Raw genomic sequence first — 27,252 nt, 5'->3', positions numbered from 1 at the left:
GAAACTTAACAAATAGAAAAAATGTAAAAAGTGCAGTCAAGTTTGCAGAATAGATGAAGATCAGAGAAGCACAAGCTCAGAAAAGATGGTAGGAAAATGATTGAACCATACAAAATATTATATGTGAATGAAAAAGGAATTCAACCTGTGAATTCCTTGTGTATCACAGAAGACTACCTAAGAGGGGCAGGAGAGGGGTACTGGAAGCCTTCTTCTTGCATTTTAGTTTCTAAAAGATGGAATACAAGAAGGGTCCAAGGAAGGAGTGTTCATTCTCCTTGAAGGCTCAGGCTGGGGCATCTGAATGTATATGAATGTAACCAAGGTGAAAAGAAAGGGAAGATATGTAGTATGTTTGAGGAAAGGAACCTGAATGTTCTTGCTCTAGGTAAAGCAAAGCTTGAGGGTAAGGGGGAAGAATGGTTGAGAAATTTCTCAAGTAAGGTCAGGGGTTAGTGTGGATGAGAGCTAAGGACAGGCTAGCACGATTACTGAAACTGGAGTTGAGAATATGTGAAAGAGTGTAAGGAAGTGAGCTCTAGAAATTGTGAGGATAAAAATGAAAATATGAAGTCTGTTGTGGATGAGAGAGCTTGGGAAGTGAGTCAGTTGTTGTTCGCTGATGATACAGCGCTGGTGGCTGATTCATGTGAGAAACTGCAGAAGCTGGTGACTGAGTTTGGTAAAGTGTGTGAAAGAAGAAAGTTAAGAGTAAATGTGAATAAGAGCAAGGTTATTAGGTACAGTAGGGTTGAGGGTCAAGTCAATTGGGAGGTAAGTTTGAATGGAGAAAAACTGGAGGAAGTGAAGTGTTTTAGATATCTGGGAGTGGATCTGGCAGCGGATGGAACCATGGAAACGGAAGTGAATCATAGGGTGGGGGAGGGGGCGAAAATCCTGGGAGCATTGAAGAATGTGTGGAAGTCGAGAACATTATCTCGGAAAGCAAAAATGGGTATGTTTGAAGGAATAGAGGTTCCAACAATGTTGTATGGTTGCGAGGCGTGGGCTATGGATAGAGTTGTGCGCAGGAGGGTGGATGTGCTGGAAATGAGATGTTTGAGGACAATGTGTGGTGTGAGGTGGTTTGATCGAGTAAGTAATGTAAGGGTAAGAGAGATGTGTGGAAATAAAAAGAGCGTGGTTGAGAGAGCAGAAGAGGGTGTTTTGAAATGGTTTGGGCACATGGAGAGAATGAGTGAGGAAAGATTGACCAAGAGGATATATGTGTCGGCGGTGGAGGGAACGAGGAGAAGTGGGAGACCAAATTGTAGGTGGAAAGATGGAGTGAAAAAGATTTTGTGATCGGGGCCTGAACATGCGGGAGGGTGAAAGGAGGGCAAGGAATAGAGTGAATTGGATCGATGTGGTGTACCGGGGTTGACGTGCTGTCAGTGGATTGAATCAGGGCATGTGAAGCGTCTGGGGTAAACCATGGAAAGCTGTGTAGGTATGTATATTTGCGTGTGTGGACGTGTATGTATATACATGTGTATGGGGGTGGGTTGGGCCATTTCTTTCGTCTGTTTCCTTGCGCTACCTCGCAAACGCAGGAGACAGCAGCAAAAAAAGAAAAAAAAAAGAAAGTGGATAACAAGAGATGTTGAAAGAGGTTAGTGTTATGGGAGCAGCTGAGTGAGTGTGTAAACAGTTTTGATGGAAGAGTCTGGGTATTAGTGATGTGTGAAATAAATACAAAAGGCATATGAAGGTATGAATGGGGGGCAAGGGGTATATGATAAGATGAATAGAAAAGGTGGACAACTTGTGGAAGTGTGCTGAAAAGGGATTGTTGATTGGAAGTAATCTGATTTAAGAAGAGCGAAGTACATAAGTATATATAGATGAGTAGGAAAGATGGTCAGCAGGCATTATTGGATTAGATGCTCATTGATAGGTGTGGAAAAGAGAGACTCTTGGATGTGAATGTGCTAAGGGGGCAGCTGGTAGGATGTCTGATCATTACCTGTTACAGGCAAGAATGAAGATTTATAGAGGTTTTCAGAGAAGAGGAAATCATATGGGTGAGAAGAGGATGGTGAAAGTAAGTGAAATTGGGAAGGAGACTTGTTTGAAGAATATTAGGAAAGATTGTGTAGTATAACTAAAAGTGGGAGTATATGAAAATAAGGAAGTGAATAAGGAATGGGAGAAATTTAGGGAAGCAGTACTGGCATATAAGAGAAAAGTTAGTGACATGCAGAAGTTGGGAGTTGAGCTGGTAAGAAAGGGTGGTGAATGTTGGATTGATGAGGTAAATTTGCTAGTGAATGAGAAATGAGAGATGTATTAGCAGTACTTACAGGGATGGAGTGCAAGTGATTGAGAGTTGTGTAAGAGAAAGCAATGCGAGATCAAGAGGAAGGTGCAGGAGCTGAAAAAGAGGGCAAATTAAAGTTGGAGTGAACAAGTATCAGCAAACTTCAGGGAAAATAATATGTTTTGAAAGGATGTTAGTTGTGAAAGAAAAACAAAAGTACAAATGGGAAGGTTGGTGAATGTGACAAATAGGTAAGTGGTAACAGGCTGTGATGAGGTGAAGAAATGGAGAGAAAATTGATGGACTCTTGAATGTGTGTGACGATAAGGTGGCAAATGTAGGGTGTTTGGGTTAGTGAAGTAAGTGAAGAGAGAAATATAGCATATGGTTTGGTGAAGAGAGATATGGTGAAAGCCTTAAGATGAAATGTTGCAAGGCAGCTGGAGTTGATGGTATTGCAGTTGAATTTCTTAGGAAAGGGGGTGATTTGTTATTGATTGGATATTTAGGATTTTCAGTGAATGTATGGATCATCATGAAGTGGCTGAGGATTGGAAGGATGCAAATTTAGTGCCATTGTAGAAAGGCAAGCTGGACAAAGGTAAGTGTTCGAATTAAAGAGGTATAAGTTTGGCGAGTATTGTTGGTTAGCAGTATGGCCCACTGGTGATTAAGAGGTTGGTGACATGCAGAGACAATCTGATTAAGGAGGACTAATGTTTATTCTGGAGTTGAAGAGGATGTATGGATTAGGTGTATTCTTTTAAGAATTTGTGTGAGAAATACTTTGAGAAATAGAAGAATATATATGTGGCTTGATCGGGATGCCTTGTGGAAGGTGTTACAAATAAATGGTTTGAAAGGAAAGCTTTTAGAAGCAGTGAGGAGTTTTTATCAAAAGAGTAAGAAGTTTTTTCATGTAGGTAGAGAGGAGGGTGTATGGTTTGAGGTGAAGGTGGATCTGCATCAGGGGTATATTTATGGATAGGGAAAAGAGTAGTTGGTATCTGGGTTTAGGGTGTGTGAAGGAAGAAAGCTCGAGAGTATATGTAAAAAAAAAAAAGCAAGCTTATTATGTTAAGTAGTGTAGTGAGACAGGTTAGTTGGGGGTATGAGTTTGAATGGAGAAAACTTGGAGGAAGTGAAATGTTTTAGATCCCTAAGAATGGACAGGGCAGCAAATGGAACAACGAAGTGGAAATGAGTCATAGGGTGGTTCAGGGGGCGAAGGATTTGCGAGCATTGAGGAATGCGTGGAAAGAGTTCACTATTTGGGAAGGCAAAAATGGGTATGTTTGAAGGTATAGTAGTCCCAGTGATGCTGTATGATTCAAGGTATGGGCTGTAGATGAGAATGTACAGAAGAGGGTGGCTATATTGGAATTCAGTATTTGAGTAGAATATGTGATCAAATTAGTAATGATAGGGCAAGAGACAGATGTGATAATAAGGAGAGTATGGTTGAGAGATGGTGCGCTGAAATTGTGTGGATATATGGGGAGAATGATTGTGGGAAGATTGGCAAAGATGATATATATGTCAGAAGTGGAGGGGAACAATGAGAAGGGGAAGACCAAATTGGAAGTGAAAGGATGGGGCAATTGTTTTCTGATGAATCTGTACTAATGGAAGATTTGAGTGAGAAACTACAGAAGTTGATGCCTGAGTTTAGCAGTGTGTGAAAGAAGAAAGTTGAGAGCAAATGTGAATAAATGCAATCTTATTAGGCTTAGGAGTGTGAGAGCTAGGTTAGTATAGGATGTGAGTTTGCATGGAGAAAACTTGGAGGAAGTGAAGTGTTTTAGATACCCGGGAGTGGACATACAGCAAATGGAACAATGGGAAGCTGATATAAGTTATAGCACTGAGGAATATGTGGAAAGAGAGGTCACTATCTGAGAGTGCAAAGCTGGGTATGCTTAAAAGTATAGTAGTCCTGATGATGATGTATAGATGTAAGCATGAGCAATGGATGATAATGTACAGAAAAGGTTGAACATGTGGGAAATGAAATGTTTGAGGATTATATGTGGTGTGAGGAGGGTTGATTGAGTAAGAAATGATAGGGTAGAGAGTGGTATGGTAATAAGAAAATGGTTGGGAGAGCTGAACAGGGTGTGCTGCAATGGTTTGAACATGTGGAGAGAATGGGTGAGGAGAGGTGGTCAAAGAGGATATATCTGTCAGTAGTGGAGTGGACAAGGAGAGGGGAAACTGAATTGGAGATGGAAGGATGGGGCAAATAAGATTTTGAGTGCATGGGACCTTCTCAGGATAAAGTGAACTGGAGCAATATGGTACACATGGGTGACATGCCGTCAGTGAGGTAAGTGAGGGGTATAAAGCACATGGGGGAAACCACACTACAGAAAGGTCACTGGGGCATGGTTGTGGATAAGGAGCTGAGGTTTCAGTACATTACACATGACAGCTAGAGAATGAATGTAAACTAATGAGACGTATTCTTCATTTGTTCTACCTTACAAATGTGAGAAATGGTAGACAAGTCTGAAGGAAAAGAAAAGAAAATTTTATCACTAAGTCATGCTGTCCTTTTTAGATCTTAGGATCCATCAATATATGTTTAAATCTACAAATAGTATGAGGTCCAGTGTTATGGCAAGTTATGTGGGTAATATTCAGTTTAGTCATGAAACTTCTCTTCTTTTGGAGATGGTTTTATCCTTTAGATATCAATCAGAATTAATGCAGATAAACAGCAGCAAAACAAAGTATTCTAACTGGTAAAGATGCAAATACTAGACAATTCCAATTGTACAAGCATTCACTTTAATACAGTGACATTTGATGCGTATAGCATTTTTGTGAGTCAAAACATCAAACATGCTTCAGTAAACATAAAGTCCATAAACATCACAAATATGAAACTGTGAAAATATGCCCTAATACACTTATTGCATTCAGCACCTTACAATTTATAAAGGGACCTAAACTTTCCCAAATCTTAAGGTTGATCATCAAACTATTTGTGTTTATATGAAGCTTCTTTTGAAACTTTGAGACTTAATAGTAATTGCAATAGAATTTATATGAAGTTTGTGTTGAAACTCTCAAACTTAATAGTAATTACAATAGAATTAGTAACATTCTGCAGCTAGTTCAGTTGAAAACAGTAAAAAAGGAAATTCAAGAGTGGTATTTAACAATTATAACTCATGTGTCTGATGATAGAGTGGCAGATTTAGTGTGCAGTATGAGACAGTCAGGGAGAGTAGTTTGGTGAAGAGAGAGGAGGTGGTGAAAGCCTTGTGGAAGATGAAATCTGGCAAGGTGGTGGGAGTGGATGGTATTGCAGTTGAAGTTATTAAGAAAGGGGATGATTGTGTTGATTGGTTGGTAAGGATATTCAGTGTATCTGTGGATCATGGTGGTGTCTGAGAATTGGCGGACTGCATGTTTAGTGCCATTGTATAAAGGCAAAAGGGATAAAGGTGTATTATAACTAAAGAGGCATAAGTGTTGAGTATACTTGGAAAATTGTATGGGAGGGTATTGATTGAGAGGGTGAAGGCATGTATAGGGCATAGATTGGGGAAGAACAGTGTGATTTCAGAAGTGGTAGAGGATGTGTGAAGCAGGTGTTTGCTTTGAAGAATGCATGCAAGAAATCCTAAGTAAAAAAGATGGATTTGTGTGTGACATTTATGGAGGAAAGTGATTGGTTCTCAGTGAATGTAGGTTTGCGGCAGGGGTGTGTGATGTCTCCATGGTTGTTTAATTTGTTTATGGATGGGGTTGTTAGGGAGGTAAATGCAAGAGTCCTGGAAAGAGGGGCAAGTATGAAGTCTGTTGGGGATGAGAGAGCTTGGGAAGTGAGTCAGTTGTTGTTCGCTGATGATACAGCGCTGGTGGCTGATTCATGTGAGAAACTGCAGAAGCTGGTGACTGAGTTTGGTAAAGTGTGTGGAAGAAGAAAGTTAAGAGTAAATGTGAATAAGAGCAAGGTTATTAGGTACAGTAGGGTTGAGGGTCAAGTCAATTGGGAGGTGAGTTTGAATGGAGAAAAACTGGAGGAAGTGAAGTGTTTTAGATATCTGGGAGTGGATCTGTCAGCGGATGGAACCATGGAAGCGGAAGTGGATCATAGGGTGGGGGAGGGGGCGAAAATTTTGGGAGCCTTGAAAAATGTGTGGAAGTCGAGAACATTATCTCGGAAAGCAAAAATGGGTATGTTTGAAGGAATAGTGGTTCCAACAATGCTGTATGGTTGCGAGGCGTGGGCTATGGATAGAGTTGTGCGCAGGAGGATGGATGTGCTGGAAATGAGATGTTTGAGGACAATGTGTGGTGTGAGGTGGTTTGATCGAGTAAGTAACGTAAGGGTAAGAGAGATGTGTGGAAATAAAAAGAGCGTGGTTGAAAGAGCAGAAGAGGGTGTTTTGAAATGGTTTGGGCACATGGAGAGAATGAGTGAGGAAAGATTGACCAAGAGGATATATGTGTCGGAGGTGGAGGGAACGAGGAGAAGAGGGAGACCAAATTGGAGGTGGAAAGATGGAGTGAAAAAGATTTTGTGATCGGGGCCTGAACATGCAGGAGGGTGAAAGGAGGGCAAGGAATAGAGTGAATTGGAGCGATGTGGTATACAGGGGTTGACGTGCTGTCAGTGGATTGAATCAAGGCATGTGAAGCGTCTGGGGTAAACCATGGAAAGCTGTGTAGGTATGTATATTTGCGTGTGTGGATGTGTGTATGTACATGTGTATGGGGGGGGGGTTGGGCCATTTCTTTCGTCTGTTTCCTTGCGCTACCTCGCAAACGCGGGAGACAGCGACAAAGTATATATAAAAAAAAAAAAAAAAAAAAAAAAAAAAAAAAAAATTATGGATCTGGGGAAGGCATATGATAGGGTTCATAGAGATGCTTTGTGGAAGGTATTAAGAATATATGGTGTTGGCGGTAAGCTGCCAGAAGCAGTGAGAAGTTCTTACAAGAATGTAAGGCATGTGTATGAGTAGAAAGAGAAGAGAGTGATTGGTTCCCAGTGAAGGTCGGTCTGTGGCAGTGGTGTGTTATGTCACCATGGTGGTTTAATTTGTTTGTGGATGGGGTGGTTTGTGAGGTAGATGCAAGAGTTTTGGAGAGATGGGCAAGTATGCAGTCAGTTGGGGATGAGAGGGCCTGGGAAGTGAATCATTTGTTGTTCGCCAGTGATACGGCATTGGTGGCTGATTCGAGGGAGAAACTGCAGAAGTTGGTGACTGAGTTTGGAAAAGTGTGTGAATTGAGAGTAAATGTAAATAAGAGCAAGGTTACTAGGTTTAGCAGGGTTGAGGAATAAGTTAACTGGGATGTAAGTTTGAATGGAGAAAAATTGGAGGAAGTGAAGTGTTTTAGATATCTTGGAGTGGACTTGGTAGTGAATGGAACCATGGAAGCCGAAGGGAGTCATAGGGTGGGGGAGGTGAAGCTCCTGGGGGCGACGAAGAATGTTTAGAAAGAAAGAACATTATTTCAGAGAGCAAAAATGGGTATGTTGGAAGGAATAGTAGTTCCAACAACATTATATGGTTGGGAGGCATAATGTGATAATGTTCTCACTTTCCACACATTCTTCAATGTTCCCAGAACCTTCACCCCCTCCCCCATCCTGTGACTCACTTTTGCTTCCATAGTTCCATCCGCTGCTAAATCTACTCCATTTTTCCTCCATTCAAACTTACCTCCCAATTGACTTGTCCCTCAACCCTACTGAACCTAATAACCTTGCTCTTATTCACAATTACTGTCAACTTTCTTCTTTCACACACTTTACCAAACTCAGTCACCAACCTCTGCAGTTTCTCACCCGAACCAGCCACCAGCGCTGTATCATCAGTGAACAACTGACTTACCTCCCAAGCCCTCTCATCCACAACACACAGCATACTTACCCCTCTCTCCAAAACTCTTGCATTCACCTCCCTAACAACCCCATCCATAAACAAATTAGAAGACCATGGAGACTTCAAGCACCCCTGCCGCAAACCAACATTCACTGGGAACCAATCACTTTCCTCTCTTCCTTCTCATACACATGCCTTACATCCTCGATAAAAACTTTTCACTGCTTCTAGCAACTTATCTCCCACACCATATACTCTTAATACCTTCCATTAAGCATCTCTATCAACTCTATCATATGCCTTCTCCAGATCCATAAATGCTGCATACAAATCCATCTGTTTTTCTAAGTATGCTTACATTCTTCAATGCAAACACCTGATCTACACATCCTCTACCACTTCTGAAACCACATTGCTCTTCCCCAATCTGATGCTCTGTACATGCCTTTACTCTCTCAATCAATGCCTTCCCATATAATTTCCTAGGAATACTCACCAAACTTATATCTTTGTAATTTGAACACTCACCTATACCACCTTTGCCATTATACAATGGCACTATTCATGCATTCTGCCAATTATCATGCACTTCACCATGAATCATACATACATCAACTATCCTTGCCAACCAGTCAACAACACAGTCACCCCCTTTTTGATAAATTCCACTGCAATACCATCCAAACCCCAGCCGCCTTGCCTGCTTTCATCATCCGCAAAGCTTTCAATACCTCTTCTTTGTTTACCAAACCATTCTCCCTGACCCTCTCACTTTGCACACCACCTTGACAAAAACACCCTACCTCTGCCACTCTCTCATCAAACACATTCAACAAACCTTCAAAATACTCACTCTATCTCCTCACATCACCACTACTTGTTATTTCCTCCCCATTAGCCCCCATTATTATTATTATTATTATTATTATTATTATTATTATTATTATTATTATTATTATTTTCTCTTCTTTCTTCCAAACTATTCGCCATTTCCCGTGTTAGCGAGGTAGCGTTAAGAACAGAGAACTGGGCCTTTGAGGGAATATCCTCACGTGGCCCCCTTCTCTGTTCCTTCTTTTGGAAAATTAAAAAAAAATAATGAGAGGGAAGGATTTCCAGCCCCCTGCTCCCTCCCCTTTTAGTCGCCTTCTACGACACGCAGGGAATATGTGGGAAGTATTCTTTCTCCAGTATCCCCATTATTATTATTATTATTTATATTATTATACTTTGTCGCTGTCTCCCGCGTTTGCGAGGTAGCGCAAGGAAACAGACGAAAGAAATGGCCCAACCCCTCCCATACACATGTATATACATACATCCACACACGCAAATATACATACCTACACAGCTTTCCATGGCTTACCCCAGACGCTTCACATGCCCTGATTCAGTCCACTGACAGCACGTCAACCCTGGTATACCACATCGATCCAATTCACTCTATTCCTTGCCCTCCTTTCACCCTCCTGCATGTTCAGGCCCCAATCACACAAAATCTTTTTCACTCCATCTTTCCACCTCCAATTTGGTCTCCCACTTCTCCTCGTTCCCTCCACTGCCGACACATATATCCTCTTGGTCAATCTTTCCTCACTCATTCTTTCCATGGGCCCAAACCATTTCAAAACACCCTCTTCTGCTCTCTCAACCACGCTCTTTTTATTTCCACACATCTCTCTTACCCTTACGTTACTTACTCGATCAAACCACCTCACACCACACATTGTCCTCAAACATCTCATTTCCAGCACATCCACCCTCCTGCGCACAACTCTATCCATAGCCCACGCCTCGCAACCATACAAAATTGTTGGAACCACTATTCCTTCAAACACACCCATTTTTGCTTTCCGAGATAATGTTCTCGACTTCCACACATTCATCAAGGCTCCCAGGATTTTCGCCCCCTCCCCCATCCTATGATCCACTTCCGCTTCCATGGTTCCATCTGCTGCCAGATCCACTCCCAGATATCTAAAACACTTTACTTCCTCCAGTTTTTCTCCATTCAAACTCACCTCCCAATTGACTTGACCCTCATCCCTACTGTACCTAATAACCTTGCTCTTATTCACATTTACTTTCTTTCTTCTTTCACACACTTTACCAAACTCAGTCACCAGCTTCTGCAGTTTCTCACATAAATCAGCCACCAGCGCTGTATCATCAGCGAACAACAACTGACTCGCTTCCCAAGCTCTCTCATCCACAACAGACTTTATACTTGCCCCTCTTTCCAAAACTCTTGCATTCACCTCCCTAACAACCCCATCCATAAACAAATTAAACAACCATGGAGACATCACACACCCCTGCCGCAAACCTACATTCACTGAGAACCAATCACTTTCCTCTCTTCCTACACGTACACATGCCTTACATCCTTGATAAAAACTTTTCACTGCTTCTAACAACTTGCCTCCCACACCATATATTCTTAGTACCTTCCACAGAGCATCTCTATCAACTCTATCATATGCCTTCTCCAGATCCATAAATGCTACATACAAATCCATTTGCTTTTCTAAGTATTTCTCACATACATTCTTCAAAGCAAACACCTGATCCACACATCCTCTACCACTTCTGAACCACACTGCTCTTCCCCAATCTGATGCTCTGTACATGCCTTCACCCTCTCAATCAATACCCTCCCATATAATTTACCAGGAATACTCAACAAACTTATACCTCTGAAATTTGAGCACTCACTCTTATCCCCTTTGCCTTTGTACAGTGGCACTATGCACGCATTCCGCCAATCCTCAGGCACCTCACCATGAGTCATACATACATTAAATAACCTTACCAACCAGTCAATATCATCCTCCGCAAAGCTTTTACTACCTCTTCTCTGTTTACCAAATCATTTTCCCTAACCCTCTCACTTTGCACACCATCTCGACCAAAACACCCTATATCTGCCACTCTATCATCAAACACATTCAACAAACCTTCAAAATACTCACTCCATCTCTTTCTCACATCACCACTACTTGTTATCACCTCCCCATTTGCGCCCTTCACTGAAGTTCCCATTTGCTCTCTTGTCTTAACGCACTTTATTTACCTCCTTCCAGAACATCTTTTTATTCTCCCTAAAATTTAATGATACTCTCTCACCCCAACTCTCATTTGCCCTCTTTTTCACCTCTTGCACCTTTCTCTTGACCTCCTGTCTCTTTCTTTTATACATCTCCCTTTCAATTGCATTTTTTCCCTGCAAAAATCGTCCAAATGCCTCTCTCTTCTCTTTCACTAATAATCTTACTTCTTCATCCCACCACTCACTACCCTTTCTAATCAACCTACCTCCCACTCTTCTCATGCCACAAGCATCTTTTGCGCAATCCATCACTGATTCCCTAAATACATCCCATTCCTCCCCCACTCCCCTTACTTCTATTGTTCTCACCTTTTTCCATTCTGTACTCAGTCTCTCCTGGTACTTCCTCACACAAGTCTCCTTCCCAAGCTCACTTACTCTCACCACCCTCTTCACCCCAACATTCACTCTTCTTTTCTGAAAACCCATACAAATCTTCACCTTAGCCTCCACAAGATAATGATCAGACATCCCTCCAGTTGCACCTCTCAGCACATTAACATCTAAAAGTCTCTCTTTCACACGCCTGTCAATTAACACGTAATCAAATAACGCTCTCTGGCCATCTCTCCTACTTACATACGTATACTTATGTATATCTCGCTTTTTAAACCAGGTATTCCCAATCACCAGTCCTTTTTCAGCACATAAATCTACAAGCTCTTCACAATTTCCATTTACAACACTGAACACCCCATGTATACCAATTATTCCCTCAACTGCCACATAACTCACCTTTGCATTCAAATCACCCATCACTATAACCCAGTCTCGTGCATCAAAACCACTAACACACTCATTCAGCTGCTCACAAAACACTTGCCTTTCATGATCTTTCTTCTCATGCCCAGGTGCATATGCACCAATAATCACCCATCTCTCTCCATCAACTTTCAGTTTTACCCATATTAATCGAGATTTTCCTTTATTACATTCTATCACATACTCCCACAACTCCTGTTTCATTATCATTATCATTATTATTATATTTATTATTATTATTATTATTATTTTTTTTTTTTTCATACTATTCGCCATTTCCCGCGATAGCAAGGTAGTGTTAAGAACAGAGGACTGGGCCTTAGAGGGAATATCCTCACCTGGCCCCCTTCTCTGTTCCTTCTTTTGGAAAATTAAAAAAAAAACGAGGGGAGGATTTCCAGCCACCCACTCCCTCCCCTTTTAGTCGCCTTCTACGACAGGCAGGGAATACGTGGGAAGTGTTCTTTCCCCACTATCCCCAGGGATGGTATCTATATGTATATATTATAAAATCGAATACCCTTCGTCTCACATTGGAGCAACAGGGTCTCCACTGGTCATTTCTCATAAGTTCATGCAACCAGCAGATAGCACGTTAGAGAATCTAACTGTACAACACGTAAATAGTGTATGTGAGCATGCCCTACCATATAACCTATAATATAATATAATATTATTATTATTATTATTATTATATACGTATTATATATGTATTATATACGTCCACACACGCAAATATACATACCTACACAGCTTTCCATGGTTTACCCCAGACGCTTCACATGCCTTGATTCAATCCACTGACAGCACGTCAACCCCGGTATACCACATCGACTCCAATTCACTCTATTCCTTGCCCTCCTTTCACCCTCCTGCATGTTCAGGCCCCGATCACACAAAATCTTCTTCACTCCATCTTTCCACCTCCAATTTGGTCTCCCTCTTCTCCTCGTTCCCTCCACCTCCGACACATATATCCTCTTGGTCAATTTTTCCTCACTCATTCTCTCCATGTGCCCAAACCATTTCAAAACACCCTCTTCTGCTCTCTCAACCACGCTCTTTTTATTTCCACACATCTCTCTTACCCTTACGTTACTTACTCGATCAAACCACCTCACACCACACATTGTCCTCAAACATCTCATTTCCAGCACATCCATCCTCCTGCGCACAACTCTATCCATAGCCCACGCCTCGCAACCATACAACATTGTTGGAACCACTATTCCTTCAAACATACCCATTTTTGCTTTCCGAGATAATGTTCTCGACTTCCACACATTCTTCAAGGCTCCCAGATTTTCGCCCCCTCCCCCACCCTATGATCCACTTCCGATTCCATGGTTCCATCTGCTGCCAGATCCACTCCCAGATATCTAAAACACTTCACTTCCTCCAGTTTTTCTCCATTCAAACTCACCTCCCAATTGACTTGACCCTCAACCCTACTGTACCTAATAACCTTGCTCTTATTCACATTTACTCTTACTTTCTTCTTTCACACACTTTACCAAACTCAGTCACCAGCTTCTGCAGTTTCTCACATGAATCAGCCACCAGTGCTGTATCATCAGCGAACAACGACTGACTCACTTCCCAAGCTCTCTCATCCCCAACAGACTTCATACTTGCCCCTCTTTCCAAAACTCTTGCATTCACCTCCCTAACAACCCCATCCATAAACAAATTAAACAACCATGGAGACATCACAAACCTACATTCACTGAGAACCAATCACTTTCCTCTCTTCCTACACGTACACATGCCTTACATCCTTGATAAAAACTTTTCACTGCTTCTAACAACTTGCCTCCCACACCATATATTCTTAGTACCTTTCACAGAGCATCTCTATCAACTCTATCATATGCCTTCTCCAGATCCATAAATGCTACATACAAATCCATTTGCTTTTCTAAGTATTTCTCACATACATTCTTCAAAGCAAACACCTGATCCACACATCCTCTACCACTTCTGAAACCACACTGCTCTTCCCCAATCTGATGCTCTGTACATGCCTTCACCCTCTCAATCAATACCCTCCCATATAATTTACCAGGAATACTCAACAAACTTATACCTCTGAAATTTGAGCACTCACTGTTATCCCCTTTGCCTTTGTACAGTGGCACTATGCACGCATTCCGCCAATCCTCAGGCACCTCACCATGAGTCATACATACATTAAATAACCTTACCAACCAGTCAATATCATCCTCCGCAAAGCTTTTACTACCTCTTCTCTGTTTACCAAATAATTTTCCCTAACCCTCTCACTTTGCACACCATCTCGACCAAAACACCCTATATCTGCCACTCTATCATCAAACACATTCAACAAACCTTCAAAATACTCACTCCATCTCTTTCTCACATCACCACTACTTGTTATCACCTCCCCATTTGCGCCCTTCACTGAAGTTCCCATTTGCTCCCTTGTCTTAACGCACTTTATTTACCTCCTTCCAGAACATCTTTTTATTCTCCCTAAAATTTAATGATACTCTCTCACCCCAACTCTCATTTGCCCTCTTTTTCACCTCTTGCACCTTTCTCTTGACCTCCTGTCTCTTTCTTTTATACATCTCCCTTTCAATTGCATTTTTTCCCTGCAAAAATCGTCCAAATGCCTCTCTCTTCTCTTTCACTAATAATCTTACTTCTTCATCCCACCACTCACTACTCTTTCTAATCAACCTACCTCCCACTCTTCTCATGCCACAAGCATCTTTTGCGCAATCCATCACTGATTCCCTAAATACATCCCATTCCTCCCCCACTCCCCTTACTTCTATTGTTCTCACCTTTTTCCATTCTGTACTCAGTCTCTCCTGGTACTTCCTCACACAAGTCTCCTTCCCAAGCTCACTTACTCTCACCACCCTATTCACCCCAACATTCACTCTTCTTTTCTGAAAACCCATACAAATCTTCACCTTAGCCTCCACAAGATAATGATCAGACATCCCTCCAGTTGCACCTCTCAGCACATTAACATCTAAAAGTCTCTCTTTCACACGCCTGTCAATTAACACGTAATCAAATAACGCTCTCTGGCCATCTCTCCTACTTACATACGTATACTTATGTATATCTCGCTTTTTAAACCAGGTATTCCCAATCACCAGTCCTTTTTCAGCACATAAATCTACAAGCTCTTCACAATTTCCATTTACAACACTGAACACCCCATGTATACCAATTATTCCCTCAACTGCCACATAACTCACCTTTGCATTCAAATCACCCATCACTATAACCCAGTCTCGTGCATCAAAACCACTAACACACTCATTCAGCTGCTCACAAAACACTTGCCTTTCATGATCTTTCTTCTCATGCCCAGGTGCATATGCACCAATAATCACCCATCTCTCTCCATCAACTTTCAGTTTTACCCATATTAATCGAGAATTTCCTTTATTACATTCTATCACATACTCCCACAACTCCTGTTTCATTATTATTATCATTATTATTATTATTATTATTATTATTATTATTATTATTTTTTTTTTTTCATACTATTCGCCATTTCCTGCGATAGCAAGGTAGTGTTAAGAACAGAGGACTGGGCCTTAGAGGGAATATCCTCACCTGGCCCCCTTCTCTGTTCCTTCTTCTGGAAAATTAAAAAAAAAACGAGGGGAGGATTTCCAGCCACCCGCTCCCTCCCCTTTTAGTTGCCTTCTACGACAGGCAGGGAATACGTGGGAAGTGTTCTTTCCCCACTATCCCCAGGGATGGTATCTATATATATATATTATAAAATCGAATACCCTTCGTCTCACATTGGAGCAACAGGGTCTCCACTGGTCATTTCTCATAAGTTCATGCAACCAGCAGATAGCACGTTAGAGATTCTAACTGTACAACACGTAAATAGTGTATGTGAGCATGCCCTACCATATAACCTATAATATAATATAATATTATTATTATTATTATTATTATATACGTATTATATATGTATTATATACGTCCACACACGCAAATATACATACCTACACAGCTTTCCATGGTTTACCCCAGACGCTTCACATGCCTTGATTCAATCCACTGACAGCACGTCAACCCCGGTATACCACATCGCTCCAATTCACTCTATTCCTTGCCCTCCTTTCACCCTCCTGCATGTTCAGGCCCCGATCACACAAAATCTTCTTCACTCCATCTTTCCACCTCCAATTTGGTCTCCCTCTTCTCCTCGTTCCCTCCACCTCCGACACATATATCCTCTTGGTCAATTTTTCCTCACTCATTCTCTCCATGTGCCCAAACCATTTCAAAACACCCTCTTCTGCTCTCTCAACCACGCTCTTTTTATTTCCACACATCTCTCTTACCCTTACGTTACTTACTCGATCAAACCACCTCACACCACACATTGTCCTCAAACATCTCATTTCCAGCACATCCATCCTCCTGCGCACAACTCTATCCATAGCCCACGCCTCGCAACCATACAACATTGTTGGAACCACTATTCCTTCAAACATACCCATTTTTGCTTTCCGAGATAATGTTCTCGACTTCCACACATTCTTCAAGGCTCCCAGAATTTTCGCCCCCTCCCCCACCCTATGATCCACTTCCGATTCCATGGTTCCATCCGCTGCCAGATCCACTCCCAGATATCTAAAACACTTCACTTCCTCCAGTTTTTCTCCATTCAAACTCACCTCCCAATTGACTTGACCCTCAACCCTACTGTACCTAATAACCTTGCTCTTATTCACATTTACTCTTAACTTTCTTCTTTCACACACTTTACCAAACTCCGTCACCAGCTTCTGCAGTTTCTCACATGAATCAGCCACCAGTGCTGTATCATCAGCAAACAACGACTGACTCACTTCCTAAGCTCTCTCATCCCCAACAGACTTCATACTTGCCCCTCTTTCCAAAACTCTTGCATTCACCTCCCTAACAACCCCATCCATAAACAAATTAAACAACCATGGAGACATCACACACCCCTGCCGCAAACCTACATTCACTGAGAACCAATCACTTTCCTCTCTTCATTATCTTGTGGAGGCTAAGGTGAAGATTTGTATGGGTTTTCAGAAAAGAAGAGTGAATGTTGGGGTGAAGAGGGTGGTGAGAGTAAGTGAGCTTGGGAAGGAGACTTGTGTGAGGAAGTACCAGGAGAGACTGAGTACAGAATGGAAAAAGGTGAGAACAATGGAAGTAAGGGGAGTGGGGGAGGAATGGGATGTATTTAGGGAATCAGTGATGGCTTGCGCAAAAGATGCTTGTGGCATGAGAAGAGTGGGAGGTGGGTTGATTAGAAAGGGTAGTGAGTGGTGGGATGAAGAAGTAAGAGTATTAGTGAAAGAGAAGAGAGAGGCATTTGGACGATTTTTGCAGGGAAAAAATTCAATTGAGTGGGAGATGTATAAAAGAAAGAGACAGGAGGTCAAGAGAAAGGTGCAAGAGGTGAAAAAAAAGGGCAAATGAGAGTTGGGGTGAGAGAGTATCATTAAATTTTAGGGAGAATTAAAAGATGTTCTGGAAGGAGGTAAATAAAGTGCGTAAGACAAGGGAGCAAATGGGAACTTCAGTGAAGGGCGCAAATGGGGAGGTGATAACAAGTAGTGGTGATGTGAGAAGGAGATGGAGTGAGTATTTTGAAGGTTTGTTGAATGTGTTTGATGATAGAGTGGCAGATATAGGGTGTTTTGGTCGAGGTGGTGTGCAAAGTGAGAGGGTTAGGGAAAATGATTTGGTAAACAGAGAAGAGGTAGTAAAAGCTTTGCGGAAGATGAAAGCCGGCAAAGCAGCAGGTTTGGATGGTATTGTAGTGGAATTTATTAAAAAAGGGGGTGACTGTATTGTTGACTGGTTGGTAAGGTTATTTAATGTATGTATGACTCATGGTGAGGTGCCTGAGGATTGGCGGAATGCGTGCATAGTGCCATTGTACAAAGGCAAAGGGGATAAGAGTGAGTGCTCAAATTACAGAGGTATAAGTTTGTTGAGTATTCCTGGTAAATTATATGGGAGGGTATTGATTGAGAGGGTGAAGGCATGTACAGAGCATCAGATTGGGGAAGAGCAGTGTGGTTTCAGAAGTGGTAGAGGATGTGTGGATCAGGTGTTTGCTTTGAAGAATGTATGTGAGAAATACTTAGAAAAGCAAATGGATTTGTATGTAGCATTTATGGATCTGGAGAAGGCATATGATAGAGTTGATAGAGATGCTCTGTGGACGGTATTAAGAATATATGGTGTGGGAGGCAAGTTGTTAGAAGCAGTGAAAAGTTTTTATCGAGGATGTAAGGCATGTGTACGTGTAGGAAGAGAGGAAAGTGATTTACTTTCATATTACCCTATTTTCAAACAAATTAGACAGTTTTTTATAATGTGCTTCTTAGAAGCAAAGTGAATTTTGCCTAAAATGAAGCCAACAAACAAACAAACAAACAAAAAAATCCTCATAGATTTTGAGACAGTACAAGAAAACTCCACTCAGATTATTCAGGATATAATGAGCATCATAATCGAAGATGATAAAGATAGAGCTACAATATCATCAACAGAATTTTAGGGGTATAAAGGTGCAGAAACTTACATCAAGAAATTGAGGTGATGTTGGAGTGCAATTTGACCATGTTTTCTTTGCTTAATTAATTATGTACGTGTGTTTAACATAGACTGACTCAAACTAGAGTGGTTCTTTCAGAGCTTAAGATCTTTATTGTGTTAAGGAGCAGTTGAGTCTTATGAAAATATCACCAAAAAAGTAATTAGATGCTATAGAATCTTAAGCTGTGGTATTGGGCATGGCAGATGTATAAACAGGAAATGAGGAAAGATTTTGAATGAGTGTGTCTGAATGTTTGTTGCACTGAGAGCTATAGTAACTTGAGAAATATTACATATAGGATTGAACTATTTTTAGTTTTACAATATTCTCTCATTATGGTTGATTTTATGGCTGTCTGAGATGGTTAAGGGCCCTGTTTACATTAACAATAGTGAGTATTCTCTTACTTAGAGAAGTAAAACTAACACATTGTGACATTGAAAATGCCTGAATACCTCAAGATGTATACAGAGTATGTGGACACAACTTAGTAGGATCATATTTCTATTGCTGATTTTTAATTTGCAGTTGTATAATATGCCAGAATTACTCATAATTATGACTTTTATCATGACAGAGAGAGCCTGTTTTGTTGAATGAACTGAAGAATCTGAAAGTTGCTATGCGAGTGTTCCAGTGGCGGGCTCAAGTTTGGTTTCCTGGCAATTATATAGTAAGCCGTAGTTTTCAAGGCGAGAGTGAAATAATTCCCACCGTGTTAGCATCTTCTCCAACAAGTATCACCACCCCACGCACAGACCCAAATCACCCAGTGTATTTGTTAGAAAAACAGGTAAATACTCTATATTTTACAGAACTGCTTTTTTTATTGCATTTTTCATCTTTCATTTCATGCTGCCTATTTTTTCCTTACTATTGTGGCTTTGTAACACCATCCTCATATAGTTAGACTTTTCCTTGTAATTAAATATCACATATTCTCTTTATACACCAATGTTATGCAGTCTCTAGTTCATGATATATCTGTTTATTATTTGCAATATTTTGTGCTGTAGAGACATATGAACTTCCAGTCATTACATCAGTAAATATTAGAATTGAATGTATTTGCAGTCAATAGATTCATAAGGAAATCATTTATGTGTACCTATAGTAGGAATATTGTCTACGTCTCTCTCTGTATTTCTGTCTATTTAAATCACTTAGTACTTTACCTCATAAGTTACTTTTTGAACTTGGAGTGTAACTCTTGAGGATTCATCCGTACACTTCAAATACTAAAGACATTCACTCATTTATATAGCATACTTTCATTACAAATGCTCAGATGTATTTTCATAACATTTTCCTAATGATTAGATAAGTTTGAAGTTAACTTTTTGCAGTATTGCATTGTATGTGGATGGAGGATGTCTGTAAGTGGTGAGGATTGTGTGCCAGATTCACCCCATTGTATTGGGAATGGAATACTGATGATAGATATGTAAATTTTAGTGCAAAAAGTATGAAAGTAAAGACCATAAGTTTGAATGAAATGAATTATGTGAGAGAGTGGGAGTAAGAATAGATAAATAAGTGGAAAACAGCAGTGTTCAAAATAAGTTTATCTTTAGATAACTATAGATTAGACTGTATTATAACTGTAATAAGACTGTATTACACATATGTCTAAAGAAAGTTACCTGTTAGTCATAGAAGTGGGCTGCAAAGAGGTCTTTCATTTGGCAGTCTTGAATTTTTGCATGTTCATACCTTCATGGATGACCAGAATGAGCTGATATGAATCATACATTCTCTTTTTCTCATTTCTGCATAGATCTGTTTGAGCTTCTGAGGGAGCACTTGCTCAAAATGAAATGTCTCCATGAGGATTTTCCCTTTTACAACCATGAAACATATGAGAATGGCAGATGCCTGTTAACAGGACTCAGTGACCATAAAGTAACCTGCCCAGGCATATGACATCATGGTGAAGAGGTGAAGTGGTACAAAACAACCTTCCACTCCACTTTTCATTTTTTCTTGCTTACTAGTGTTGACTGGATGTACTGACTGTGTGTGACATTGGCCTGCAGTATCTTTACATTTGTTTTTGACCTTTTTTTCATACTGAAGAGTTTCTCATATCTTAAATGTAAATATTTTGTTGTATCATGTGAACTAATACATATGGTGAGTACTGGCATCAGCTGCCACAACATGGTGGCAACCTTAAGCTTTATTTTGATGGTCAGTAAAGCCACTTCCTAATATTCCTCAGAGAAGTCTGGATATGAATTTTGCTTACTGGCATATTCTGCTTTATCAAAGGTTGGGGAGGTTCTTAGCAGTCCAGGCAGGCATTGAAACCTACCAATTTAATGTGATACCCTTTAGACTAAGAATATTGTCATGGATTTTTACCCGATTTATTTCGTCCCTCTCATCAATAATGACAACACTAGAGTATTTGTGATAGTGGTAGTGCTGACTTATTTCAGATATTTTTTTCATTACAGCAGATTCAAAAGATGATTATGTCATGACAAACCATTTAGTCACTGACTTTTTTCAGAAAGTAGGTTTCATCTTAATGAGGGAAAATCTTGGATTGTTCCACATCAAAGATTTACTTAGTTCAGGGTCACTTGGTGCCTCTAAACAAATTTACTCCATGATCCAACAGACACAGCTCTTAAGTTGTTTATAGTATATGTTGATCATGAGTTAATATCTTTTGGATCTTTTACATTGAGGCATTTGTTCAGGAGTTGCAAAGATGTAGACAGCACAGCTCACATGTCCATTTATTTCAGACATGTAGATGATTGCACCCAGACAGATTTTTAACAAGGATGCAACTTCTGCCCTGCTGTACTGTAGATTGTACATGGTGTTAGAGTTACCTTTTGTATTTAAGTCTGAGGATAATCCTCAGATTGTTTCTGCTAACTTTGCAGAAAGAAAAGGAGGTCCATTAAGGTCCTGGAAACTCTGTAAGTTCTCCATTGTGCTTTCTGATTATCTTTTCCAGTCCCCTACAGACCACACTCATCAGGAGGGCTGGTTTGTTGTTTAACACTCCCTGTTCTCCTTCCTTATAGACGGTTGTGACATTTGCTCATCTTCAGCAAATGTTGTGAAATTTTATCAGGACCATGTACATACCTTGTATGGGATGACCTTTCAGAATTCTGCTAATATCTTTTGTAGATTTCTCAGTGCTTTCCAAGACCTCCCCATTCCATGGTGTTGGGCTTATAGTGTCTTCCTTTGCAAAAACACTTTGAACTTTTCATTCAGCTCCTCACATATTCACATCATCCTTTGCAATTCTTCGCTTTGAATCCTTACTGACTTGTCCACAATATTCTTTTCAAAGTTTCTTTTTTTCCTTCCTTCTTTTCTTGTTTTTCCGAATTCCTTGCTCTCTTTTACCTTACAAATGCTGGCTGACTGAAGCAGCACATATATCTTCGTCACAGCACATCTTGAAACTCCTTTACTTTCTGACTTTTTTTATTGAATTATTCCTTTCTCTTTCTTAAAATTCCTCTATATTTGTGGCTATAAGTACCTGCTTTCGTACTCCATCATTAGAAATTTCATGGTACCTTTCACCCCAGTGCCCAGGTTCCTGACAGCTCAACTATATTCCCAGCTTGTGATATTATTAAGTTGTGTGTAGTTTCCATGATTATATCCCTCTTTTTGTCTCTTGTTGGCCCTTTTAACTTCCTCATTTGCTGCATAAATAACCTTAAGTATGACAACTTTTTCTAAATGGTGTATATGATATTCTACATATTCATATTAGTATTTTGTGAAATATTTAGTAATGATGGTGTATCAGACTTTCTCATCATAGTATGTTCTCCAACATGATGATGTGGGAAATTTTTCTGTTCACACTCTCAGGACTTATGTCTCATGATTTGTTCTGACTAGTGGTCCAGTTTTTGGTAGACAAGACCACAGTTATGTAGTGTTTGATGACAAGGTTTAGTCTGTTCTCAGTATGTTTTAAAGATGACAGAACATAGTCTTGCCTAAACAGCTTCAAAGAAACATTTGGCTAAGCATTTTTTATGTGAAGAGATGGCATCATTTGGGCTGACACTCTATTGAGGTCAGAAACTATATTTTCTGTATATAGACTGGAATAAGCTGCTTTCAGGTGGCTCGTATCATTGGTATTGAATCTCATTGCTATGGGGGCCAAAGCCCACTTATCATCTAAGGATTTTAAGATTTTGGATTCAGTGGCAGGTTATCATTTATGATGATTAGTAGATCTTTGACATTTATATCACTTTCATTCTCTTTCCTTGTTGGGCCATTATACAGTGTCATAAATGTATTGTTAATTATTCCATGCTGTATTTGCTTAAATATATCTTCATTGGATTCCATCACATTTGCTTCGTCCCATTTGTATAGGGTATTGTGTCTGAGTCTGTCTTAATCATTTTTATCATTGTCTTTTGATCGTATTATTTACTGTACCTATTCTTCTGTCATAAGCAAAGCACCTGATTATTCTTTCTTTTACTTCTCTATCAGTGTCTAATATTATTATAATGAGATTTGAGGCTAATCCCATTTCTTGTGATGCCTCTTACAGAACACCTTTATTGGATATGAGTATGCTTACTGCAACTTTGAATTTTCTGCTTGATGAATGATAGATAGAAATAATCCTTGATCCATTTTCCTATCTTACCAATACTGTTTTGTCTTGCTATTTTATCTAGTGAAAATCTGTGATGTACACTACTTTTTCAAGATACAGAACCATTTTGGCAGATAAAGCTTATCTGGGCCTGCTATTTCATTTACTCTCATACCATTTAGTGCTGTTAAAATGTCTTGAACTAGTAGCTCTGTATGTTGCAAAACATTTTCCTCTCAGCAGTGGAGCTGGATTTGGAACATTGGCATAGCATTCAGCATTCCTGACAGTGACTCATTCATTGGCTTCCCATGGTTGAGTGCATAGGTTTGAATTGTGGTTGTGGCAGTTAATTGAGTCACCCTAGCTGGTCATCCACATATAGGGGTTTGTCAGTGAAATAGATACTTGCCAAGGTAGCACCAGGAAAGACAGAGAATGGCCCTTCCACTCATATACATATATATGGCAACTAAAGGGGATGGGAGCAGGGGGCTGGAAAACCTCCCCCCTTGTATTTTGACTTTCTGAAAGGGGAAACAGAAGAAGGAGTCACGCGGGGAGTGCTCATCCTCCTCGAAGGCTCAGATTGGGGTGTCTAAATATTTGTGGATGTAACCAAGATGAGAAAAAAAGGAGAGATAGGTAGTATGTTTGAGGAAAGGAACCTGGATGTTTTGGCTCTGAGTGAAACGAAGCTCAAGGGTAAAGGGGAATAGTGGTCAGGGGTTAGTGAAAGGACAAGAGCAAGGGAAGGAGTAGCACTACTCATGAAACAGGAGTGGTGGGAGTATGTGATAGAGTGTAAGGAAGTAAACTCTACATTGATATGGGTAAAACTGAAAGTTGATGGAGAGAGATGGGTGATTATTGGTGCATATGCACCTGGGCATGAGAAGAAAGATCATGAGAGGCAAGTGTTTTGGGAGCAGCTGAGTGAGTGTGTTAGTAGTTTTGATGCACAAGACCGGGTTATAGTGATGGATGATTTGAATGCAAAGGTGAGTAATGTGGCAGTTGAGGGAATTATTGGTGTACATGGGGTATTCAGTGTTGTAAATGGAAATGGTGAAGAACTTGTAGAGTTATTTGCTGAAAAAGGACTGTGATTGGGAAAACTTGGTTTAAAAAGAGAGATATACATAAGTATACGTATGTAAGTAGGAGAGATGGCCAGAGAGCGTTATTGGATTACGTGTTAATTGATAGGCGCGTTCCAATTCACTCTATTCCTTGCATGCCTTTCACCCTCCCGTATGTTCAGGCCCCGATCTCTTAAAAACGTTTTCACTCCATCTTTCCACCTCCAGTTTGGTCTCCCACTTCTCCTCGTTCCCTCCACCTCTGACACATATATCCTCTTTGTCAATCTTTCCTCACTCATTCTCTCCATGTTACCAAACCATTTCAAAACATCCTCTTCTGCTCTCTCAACCACACTCTTTTTATTACCACACATCTCTCTTACCCTTTCATTACTTACTCAGTCAAACCACCTCATACGACATATTGTCCTCAAACATCTCATTTCCAACATATCCACCCTCCTCCGCACAACTCTATCTATAGCCTATGCCTCGCAACCATATAACATTGTCGGAACCACTATTCCTTCAAACATACCCATTTTTGCTTTCCGAGATAATGTTCTTGCCTTCCACACATTTTTCAACACTCCCAGAACTTTCGCCCCCTCCCCCACCCTATGATTCGCTTCTGCTTCCATGGTTTCATCCACTGCCAGATCCACTCCCAGATATATAAAACACTTCACTTCCTCCAGTTTTTCTCCATTCAAACTTACCTCCCAATTGACTTGCGCCCCTCAACCCTACTGAACCTAATAACCTTGCTCTTATTCACATTTACTCTTAGCTTTCTTCTTTTACTCACTTTACCAAACTCAGCCACCAGTTTTTGCAGTTTCTCACCTGAATCAGCCACCAGTGCTGTATCATCAGCAAACAACAACTGACTCACTTCCCAAGCTCTCTCATCCATAACAGACTGCATACTTGACCCTCTCCAAAACTCTTGCATTCACATCCCTAACAACCCCATCCATAAACAAATTAAACAACCATGGAGACATCACACACCCCTGCCACAAACCGATATTCACGAGAACCAATCACTTTCCTCTCTTCCTACTTGTACACATGCCTTACATCCTTGATAAAAACTTTTCACTGCTTCTAACAACTTGTCTCCCACACCATATATTCTTAATACCTTCCACAGAGCATCTCTTATCAACCCTATCATATGCCTTCTCCAGATCCATAAATGCTACATACAAACCCATTTGCTTTTCTAAGTATTTCTCACATACATTCTTCAAAGCAAACACCTGATCCACACATCCTCTACCACTTCTGAAACCACACCGCTCTTCCCTAATCTGATGCTCTGTAGAAGCCTTCACCCCTTTCAGTCAATACCCTCCCATATAATTTCCCAGGAATACTCAACAAACTTATACCTCTGTAATTTGAGCACCCACCTTTATGCCCTTTGCCTTTGTACAATTGCACTATACAAGCATTCCGCCAATCCTCAGGCACCTCACCATGAGTCATACATACATTAAATAACCTTACATACCAGTCAACAACACAGTCACCCCCAATTTTGATAAATTCCACTGCAATACCATCCAAACCCACTGCCTTGCCAGTTTTCATCTTCCATAAAGCTTTTACTACCTCTTCTCTGTTTACCAAATCATTCTCTCTAACCCCCTCACTTTGCACATCACCTCGACCAAAACACCCTATACCCTATATCTGCCACTCTATCATCAAACACATTCAACAAACCTTCAAAATACTCACTCCATCTCCTCACATCATCACTACTTGTTATCACCTCCCCATATATATATTATCCCTGGGGATAGGGGAGAAAGAATACTTCCCACATATTCCCTACGTGTTGTAGAAGGCGAATAAAAGGGAAGGGAGTGGGGGGCTGGAAACCCTCCCCTCTCATTTTTAATTTTCCAAAAGAAGGAAAAGAGAAGGGGGCCAAGTGAGGATATTTCCTCAAAGGCTCAGTTCTCTGTTCTTAATGCTACCTCGCTAACACAGGAAATTTTTCTCCATTCAAACTTACATCCCAGTTAACTTGTCCCTCAACCCTACTGAACCTAATAACCTTGCTCTTATTCACTTTTAATCTCTACTTTCTCCTTTCACACACTTTTCCAAACTTGGTCACCAACCTCTGCAGTTTCTCAAACGAATCAGCTACTAGAGCTATATTATCGGCGAACAACAACTGACTCACTTCCCAGTCCCTCTCATCCCCAACAGAATGCATACTTGCCCCTCTCCAAAACTCTTGCATTTACTTCCCTAACCACTGAGTCCATAAACAAATTAAACAACCATGGGGACATCACACACCCCTGCCGCAGACCGGCATTCACTTGGAACCAATCATTTTCCTCTCTTCCTACTCGTACGCATGCCTTACATCCTTGGTAAAAACTTTTCATTTCTTCTAATAACTTAACTCCCACACCATATACTCTTAAAACCTTCCACAAAGTATCTCCATCAATCCTATCATATGCCTTCTTTAGATCCACGTGTTCTGATTATTTTTCACATACATTCTTCAAAGCAAACATCTGATCCATATATCCTCTACCACTTCAGAAACCATACTGCTCTTCCCCAATCTGATGCTCTGTATGTGCCTTCACCCCTTCAATCAATACCCTCCCATATAATTACCCAGAAATGCTCTACGAACTTTTGCCTATGTAATTTGAACACTCACCTTTATTTCCTTTACCTTTGTACAATGGCACTATTCATGCATTCCACCAATCCTCAGGCACTTCACCATGGTCCATACGTACATTGAATATCCTCACCAACCAATCAACAACACAATCACCCCCTTTTTTAATAAATTACACTGCAGTACCATCCAAACCCACCGCCTTGCTGGATTTCATCTTCCACAAAGCTTTTACTACCTCTTCTCTCTTCACCAAATCATTCTCCATGATCCTCTCACTATGTACACCACCCTGACCAAAATGCCGTATATCTC

At 40.5% G+C, this 27,252-nt stretch overlaps 1 protein-coding gene across 1 annotated transcript in view; it reads left to right on the top strand.

Annotated features, from left to right (window-relative positions):
* The window catches only part of LOC139750355 (uncharacterized), a 722,120-nt gene that overhangs the window by 571,750 nt on the left and 123,118 nt on the right, over positions 1–27,252 (top strand). Inside the window, exon 14 of the mRNA XM_071665103.1 lies at positions 19,153–19,368. Within this exon, the coding sequence (XP_071521204.1) occupies positions 19,153–19,368 (216 nt within the window). The remainder of the gene's footprint in view (positions 1–19,152; positions 19,369–27,252) is intronic.

The sequence above is a fragment of the Panulirus ornatus genome, chromosome 1 (assembly GCF_036320965.1).
Source record: "Panulirus ornatus isolate Po-2019 chromosome 1, ASM3632096v1, whole genome shotgun sequence".
NCBI classification, from domain to species: Eukaryota; Metazoa; Arthropoda; class Malacostraca; order Decapoda; family Palinuridae; genus Panulirus; species Panulirus ornatus.
Note: the sequence above shows the minus strand (reverse complement) of the source record. Positions and strands in the feature narration are given on the sequence as shown.